This window comes from Panicum hallii, chromosome 9, assembly GCF_002211085.1.
Source record: "Panicum hallii strain FIL2 chromosome 9, PHallii_v3.1, whole genome shotgun sequence".
Taxonomy (NCBI): domain Eukaryota; kingdom Viridiplantae; phylum Streptophyta; class Magnoliopsida; order Poales; family Poaceae; genus Panicum; species Panicum hallii.
Genome location: NC_038050.1, coordinates 17,145,604 through 17,153,734, shown reverse-complemented (window position 1 = coordinate 17,153,734; position 8,131 = coordinate 17,145,604). Strand labels below are relative to the sequence as shown.

The 8,131-nt window shown below is 54.1% G+C and overlaps 1 protein-coding gene across 1 annotated transcript; it reads right to left on the bottom strand.

Moving 5' to 3' along the window:
- Positions 1 to 2,337: 2,337 nt before the first annotated feature.
- On the bottom strand, positions 2,338 to 6,210 carry LOC112876109 (calcium-transporting ATPase 7, plasma membrane-type-like). Its single transcript, XM_025940153.1, has one exon. The coding sequence runs from the start codon at positions 5,516 to 5,518 to the stop codon at positions 2,462 to 2,464; it is 3,057 nt and encodes a 1,018-aa protein (XP_025795938.1). The 5' UTR covers positions 5,519 to 6,210; the 3' UTR covers positions 2,338 to 2,461.
- Positions 6,211 to 8,131: the final 1,921 nt, after the last annotated feature.

Sequence of the window (8,131 nt, the reverse complement as noted above, 5' to 3'; positions counted from 1 at the left end):
AGCGACAATCGGGGCGGGGAAGGCGCAAGGGAGCGAAGGCCCAGCCCCCACCACGTGTACCCCGCCTGTTGCCCGCCGTCTGGAGCTGCCCGCCGTAGCCGCCGCCCAAAGCTCCTCCGACGGTAGGCGCAGGGGAAACCGCGGGGAAGTGGCAACCGGCGCGGCTCACCCTCGCCGCGGGGGGAGCGCGGCCAGCAGGGCCGCGCCCCGGCGCTCGAGCCCGCACAGCAGCCAACGCGAGGTCGTGCCCTGGCGCTCGAGCCCGCACGGCGGCTGGCGTGGCTCGCCCCTGCGGGGAGCAGCGGTCGGAGCAGCTCCTCCCGACGCTCCAACCTGCACGGGAGATAGAGGGAGAGAGATATAGAGAGATTGTGCATCGGGAGCCGGTTTTGACAGTGGTTGGAGCATGCGACGGATCGGACGATCCCTAGCATTACCGAGTTCCACTTTCTGCGACAGGTCAAACTCCAGGTGGTGTACAGCGCACGGCTCTTTTTGCCATACAGATCAGTTCCTCCCGTCTCCACGCATGGAGTAGCTTAAATCCTCATGGCACTCCAACCAGAAAGTAAAGTGGGCTAAACTATTACTTGGGCTTGGGCTAGTGAACCCAGTCAGATCCAAAGAGCTTGGTGTCGACCTTCCGTTGACGCGTTTCTGGCATACGTCTCCCTTCCTCGGCTGGCGGAACAACAGCGACAGGTTCTTGGGTGGTGAAAGATTGCATCGCATTCAGTCTGATCATGCTGGATAAGCTAGTAAAGGATGTTTAAACCTCATTTTGTATGATCCGTGAAAAGAAATATTAGTGACCTCCTCACAAAAAAAAAAAGATTAGTGACCTGAAAACGACAAGATGGAAAAGTGCATAGCAGATACCAGATAGGAAGGAACTGATGCGCCATAAGATTGTCAAAAGTTGTTTCCCTGAATCAAGCATAATGTATGCATCCAACGATCCAGAATCCATAAAGTAAAGTGGCAAACCCATTCAGATTGCAAAGCACCCTATGAAAGAAACATTCAGGAAGATTGTCTAACCTTCTTTTCAGCCTTTCAAACCTGAAACTTCCCAGATCCATGTGCCAAACATTCGGAATTGAAGGAGCAATTTGGTCTTCAATAAAAGTGCCATATGCTACGACGGATAGGTTCTTTTTCTGAAACAAACAGTAAGGAAACTTTGTCTGAGTCGTTTCCTGAATTTCAAATCTGAAATGCCCTGGTCTTTCTGCCCAAAATCCGAAACAAGCTGTATCTTATGACTGACAGACAGAGAGGTCCAACCATAGTTTCTTGCTCTCCATACTTAATACCGATCACTTAATATATAATTCCTGCAGTGTGAATGAGAATTACGCGCCAGGCTGAAATTCAGGTCCCATACTGCTAAAGTACATGCACATGGATCCGGAGTAGATCAAACAACTGGCCATGTTCCCTTGGTCAATTCATTCTTATGCAAATTCCAGCGGCAGGAAAAACTGTTCATTTCCTTTGCAGCCCTACGGACCAATTTGCTCATTTTCTAGTGTTCGCAGCACATGAGAGCATGCCTTTGTCCTCTCCGTCAGAAAACGAGATTAAAGGGTGAAAAGTGATTGGCTACAGACATATATGGTTCATCTCGTATGCTATGCTATCATATATTTTCCAAAAACTAATTGTATCAAATTAATGCATATACAAATGAGGATACTCTTTCATAAATGCAGATTGAATATGTGAGGAACTGGGTACTGTCAAACATGAATATTTTTTGTCAAATATTAAGTAAAAACGACAAAGACCTACTCCTATAGCAAGCTCCCGGCCTCGCATACAGGTGCACAATTCGGGCCGTGGTCGGATGCGCCCAGTAGTGGCCATCCTCATCCAGCTAGGACGATGGGTAAAAGGCAGTTGCTGCCTAAAAAAATGTCCCTCGTTGTATACTGCTTTCAGGGCCTTTACAGGAGTTGAGGCTGCTACCTCTAAACCAAAGCCGTGGGACGGTCTTTCCCAAGGTCAGCTTCTTTAAGTTAGTTTGTGGATAAATTTTTGGTCTACAGATAATCAAAAAAAAATATCTTACTTGTTCATATTCTAATAAAAATATTCATGAAGATACTTGAAGTCTTTATCCCCGGTTGTAATGTGCATCTTTTAGCAGTTACTATATATGCTTTTCTACCATATTCATATTTTTCTCCTTTGTACCTCACAGCAATATGTGATTGGTAGTGTTTATTTAAGACCATAGCTTGAGACATGTGTTGATATGAGAATCGATATGCTCATCATTTTTTGGAAACATGTATATATATGCTCTCCAGTGTAACATGAATTGCCCATGGATTCTTTAATGTAACATAGAACAAATGAAACAATCATATATACAGTATATGCCTGCCTAGAAAGATTTCATACGGAAAAAAATTTTAAAAAAAACCAGTGCAGTGACATCCTACCCTACGGATGCCTAGAAGAATTTCCTCGTTGCCAGGATCTCATGGATCGGCCGGTCTGGCACGAGGATGAACTTGACCGCCCATCCAATCGGCCACGACATGGCCGCTATGGCGACACAGACACCCCACTGCGCCACGCCAAGCCTCTGGGTGCCGGCGAACCTCGTCAGCAGCTCCACCATCACCACCTGCATGGCGATCGTCACGGCGATGATGCCCAGGAACATCCTGTTCCGGAGCACGCCGGCGAAGACGTTCTTCCGCTCGATCTCCCGGGCGTTGAACTCGTTGAACACCTGGCAGAGCACGAAGGCGTTGAAGATCATGGTGCTGTTGGCCTTCTCGTCGACGCCGAAGACGTCGCGGCCGCGGTACTGGAGCGCCAGCAGCACGGCCACCTGGAACGCGGCCTGCGCGGCGAGGTTGCGCCACATGGCGTTGCTGATGAGCGGCGCCGTGCGGCCGATGGGCGGGCGCCGCATGAGCGCCTTGGTGGGCTTGTCCGTCGCCAGCGCCAGCGCGCCCATGGTGTCCATGATCAGGTTCACCCACAGCAGCTGCACCGTCGTCAGCGGCATCTTGCCCGAGGTCAGCGCCGACACGAAGTTGATGATCAGCGCCGCGACGTTGACGGTGAGCTGGAACTGGATGAACTTCTGGATGTTGTTGAAGACGCAGCGGCCCCACCGGGTGGCCGTCACCACCGTGTCGAAGTTGTCGTTCATGATCACGATGTCGGAGCTCTCCTTGGCGACCTCGGTGCCCTGGATACCCATGGACAGCCCGACGTCGGCCTCCTTGAGCGCCGGCGCGTCGTTGGTGCCGTCGCCGGTGACCGCGACCACGTGGCCCTTCTGCTTCAGGCGCTGTACCAGCACCAGCTTGTCCATGGGCAGCGACCGCGCCATCACGCGGATGCGGTCCACGATCTCCAGCTGCTCCTCCGGCGACATGGCGCGGAACTCGTGCCCCTCGATGACAACACCATCGCGATCGTTGTCCGAGATGATGCCGCACTCCTTGGCAATGGCACGGGCCGTGAGAACGTTGTCGCCGGTGACCATCTTGACCGCGACACCCGCCTTCGTGCAGGCCTCAATGGCGGTCCTGACCTCTGGACGGCAGGGATCCTTCAAACCGACGAAGCCCAGCAATGTCAGGTCCTTATCATCGATCTTGGTGTGCTCTCCGTCGACCTGCTTGTAAGCGAATGCGATGCACCGAAGGCTGCCTGCCGCCATGTCGCTGATGACCTTCTCGAGGTTCCTCCTCTGCTCGCCGCCGAGCTGGCGCGCCGCGCCGTCCGTGCCGACATACGCCGAGCAGCTCGCCAAGACCATCTCGGCGGCACCTTTCCAGTGCGCGGTCACCGCGCCGGTCGCATTGTCCCTGATCAGTACGCCGCTGCGCTTCTTGTCGGAGTTGAAGGCCTCGACGTGCAGCACCTTGCAGCTCCTCTTCAGCGCGTCGGCGTCCATTCCCAGCTCCGTCACGGCCCACGACAGCAGCGCCTTCTCCGTCGGGCTCCCCGATATCTCCGGCGTCGAGACGTTGTCCGGCTTGTACACGCTCCCCGTGGTGTTGAGCCCTGCCCCCTGGCACAGCAAGCTGACGACGCCGCCGTTGACCGCAGCCACCGCCTCGGGCCGGTCGGTGCCGACCCAGAACTCGGTTACCTTCATCTGGTTCAGCGTAAGCGTCCCTGTCTTGTCGGTGCAGATGGTGGTGACGGAGCCCATGGTCTCACACGCCGAGAGCGTGCGCACCAGCGCGTTCTCCTTGACCATCCGCTTCATGGAGAATGCCAGCGTCAGGGTGACGGCGAGCGGCAGACCCTCCGGGATGGCGACGACGATGATGGTGACCGCCTGCTGGAAGATCCCGACAAGCGCGCTGAAGACGGTGTTGAAGGTAACGTGCTGCTTGTCGAACAGGGGTTTGCCCTGCTCATCCCTGGTGCTGCCGGTGAAGTGCCGCGTTGTGAGCACGGCGAAAACGAGCACCGCCACGGCGACGCCGACCTTGCCGATGCTGGAGGTGAGGCCCTCGAGGCGCTCCTGCAGCGGCGTCGGCTCGGTCTTCTCCCTGGTGATGCTGCTCATCATCTCGCCCCACGCAGTGTCCGTGCCGACGGCCGTGACGATCATCTGACCGTAGCCGTCGATGACCTTCACGCCGGAGGCCAGGAAGGGGCTCTTCTCGGCGTCGATGTGCACCGGGTGGGGCTCGCCGGTCATGCTGGACTCGTCTACCTGCAGCGCGTGCCCCTCCAGGAACACGCCATCGGCGGGCACGACGTCGCCGATCTTGAGCACCACGACGTCGCCTACGACGACGTCGAAGATGGAGACCTCCTGCCTCCGCCCGCCGCGCACGACGGTGACCGCGATGTCGTCGGACTCACTGGCGAGCCTGTCGAAGCGCTTGGCCTGGCCGTGATTGCTGACCGCGGACACCGCCGCGACGAGGAACACGGCGAGGAAGATGCTGACACCATCGTACCAGCCGTCCTTGAGGCCGTGCTCCTTGATGCCGAACCCCAGGGACACGGCGGCGCAGACGAGCAGCACGATGAGGAAGACGTCGCTGAGCGCGTCCCACACGTGTCGCCAGAACCCTTTGGGCTTCCGCCGCGGGTGCGTGTTGGCGCCGAACGCCTCGCGGCGGCGGAGCACGTCGGCCTCGTCGCCGCGGATGCCGGCCTCCGCGCCGGATGCCAGCGCGGCGGCGATCCCGGCGCCGCCGCCGAGGCGGCGGAAGCAGTCGTGGCGCTTCTCCTTGACCAGGCCCTTGAAGTCCTTGTCGTCGGGCGCGACAGAGAATTCCACCGGCGCGGCGCCGGCGGGCGTGGACGTGCCGGCAGCGTCCGCGTCAGCATCTTCGTCGTGGATCTTGATGGTGACGTAGGAGCCCGTGCGGCGCAGGATGTCGGCGGACAGGAACGCGAGGCGGGAGAGCCTGTGGCAGGACCGGATGACGTTGGCGGCCTTCCTCCACTTCTTCATCCACCGCATGGGATCCGCCGTGGACCTGCCCACGGCGATCAGGTAGTCGGCGGCGCAGTCCATGCGTGCCACACCAATAGAGCCCAGCAGAAACGAAGACGACTCCGGTTCGAAAAAAGAAAAGAATACGCAGAAGCAGAAGAATCAACCGAGAGTTGGATCAAGGATCAGCTCCCCCGGCTTCACACAAGATGATCTATCCAATGTGTGTGAACGCAGCGGATGCAAGTACGGAGGGGACAGACTCAATGGCGGCGCTGGCAAGGCAATGGCTGACGGGTGATCCCGGTCTGCTGTTGGTTTCAACGAATGCTGGCACCTTATGGACAGGTGATCTGGTGGAGGAAGACGAGGGGTGAGGACCTAACTTATACCGGAGGCGGGGCGAGGGGAAGACACGGTCGCCATGGCGGTCAGGAAGCTGCCAGGAAGCCGCCAGAGTAACCGTCAGGAAGCAGGTTTGTTCCATTTTTGGAAGCCGTTTCCACTAGCCATGGCCCATAGCTGTTTCAGCGGTGCTCATCGATCGTGGGAAACAAGAAGGAAGCTTCCCGGCTCCGTTCGAACTGAATGGGAAAGATATTCGAACTGAATTCTGCCGAAATTGGAGAGATGGGGATGCAGAGTTCGCATTGCCCGCAAGGCTGCGAACGAGCTTAGCGGGAGGAAGGTGCCGCGAAACTAAGCCCAAACCCAGCTGATTTACAGCCGTAATAACCGGCCGCACATCTGATTACAGTTGGGCACACGGCCGTTGGTGGATGGTAATTACAGTGCTAATTAGATCGTCTCGCGGCGGAGGCCGTAGGACGAGTGCGGCGCATGACGTGCGTACGGACGGAGGGGACGCCATGTGTGGCGCGCACGTCCCCGGCCGGCCAACCGGCCGCTCAGAGCTGTGGGTTCGCCGTCGCGTACGCCAGGGACCTGGACTTCTTCGCCGCCGCGTTTAGCTGTTGCCATCTGTTCAGCTCATGGTTACAAGCGTAGGACGACGGCATGGGTCGAACCGTTCTTCGCCGCAAATCGCTACAATACATCTAGTTTTACTGCTCCCTCCAATCACAATGAAATGTCATTTTAGATGTGGATCGATCTGGTAACCGGCACTGTACATTGACTACTGATTATTGGTATCTAACATATTCAAAATATATAGTAGCAAGGTTGCTGCTAGTACATTGAGTCTACGTTTAGATGAAATTGTCTACACAGGCCATTTCCAAAAGTTGAACAAAAAAAAGTTCAAGATGATATTGATGATCAAAGTTCTGATAGCATGTTTCCTTCGCACAACATTTCACGCCAACCCACTATCTACACGCTGAAGACAGCGTTTCTTATGACTCTAGGTACCTCTGGACATAAATTCTCCACAAAGTACTGTGTTAATCGTGCCATAATGCTATACCGCCAAATTTGCCGAGGGATATTCGGAAAAATGATGGCAGGTGGCTATTGCTAGTGCAGAAAATAATTGAATTCACTTGCAGACAACTAAAAAGTTGATATTTACAAATAGACGACACCGCACTCGTTAGAATATTCATTTTAGCAAGGAAAGGAGAGGGGAAACACTGAGAAATTTCTATACCGTCACTGTTTACAGCAGGGTTTTCAACTGAGAAATTCTGTATTGTACCAAACGCGGGAACAAGATACTGCATGCTGACGTCACAGATTTGCATTGATATATCTCTAATCCAGGCCGTTGCTCGATGGACTGCCTCCAGCACCCCACCCACGTCTGGCGGCCACCTCACGCCCTCGTGGCTCCGTATTCATTACGACGCGTTGACCACCGCCGAGGCGAGCGATCGACAGGCCGCGCAGCTCACTAACTCCGCCGGCCGGGTGTGCCCCGACGTCCCAGGCGTGTGACGGGCGGTGGCGTGCGGCGGTGCATGCGCACACCTGCTGGCTCCTGCCGGACGGGAGCTGAGCACGCAACGCAACGTTCACGCCGCTAAGCAATCGGACGGCACCAAGGAAAGTGGTTTTACACGGCACGGTACGGTGGTCGTCCCTCATATGACGCGGTTTTACGCGCCGTTGACGCGTAATCTCCCCAACTTTTGGGGCGCGCGAGACGTGACAGCCACGGAGTACCACCTGAGCCCAACAGAAGCTGCTAGTGCGATTGTTCGCCCTCTTTCCACTTTACGAGTTTTGGTGGGACTTCTGAAAAAAGTTAAAGAAAGGATGCGTACCATGTACTAAGGAAAAAAAGCTGCAGTAATAATACTATTCTAAAATCTAAATGGAGGGAACTCTACATTTAATCTTAAACAGTGAGCTTTCAAATTTCTCCTAAAATAGAAAGTCTGATCCCACCATATTTCCAAAAAAGAAAAATTTATTTATTTGCGATCCTTTATTAAGAGAATTAACTTTGTACTTCATAAAGATTAAAAAATTAAGTAATATTATAGACCATAATATTAGAAAAAGTAACTTTGTGATCCATGCATGTAAAATATCTTTGTACTTTGTGAAAAATAATAATTAGTAATATTGTAGTCCATAAATATTAGACAAAATTAGCTTTGTGGTCCCCAAAACATAACTTACAACATGAAAATCAAATTTATGATCCGTGAAAGGGTATAGCTTATAAATAGTATACTGATAGGAAGTAACTTATGACTAATTTGTATGATATAGAAGTAAGATTTA

Coding starts and splice junctions, on each gene's coding strand:
- LOC112876109 (XM_025940153.1), bottom strand. CDS start 5,518: ATGGACTGCGCCGCCGACTACCTGATCGCCGTGGGCAGGTCCACGGCG.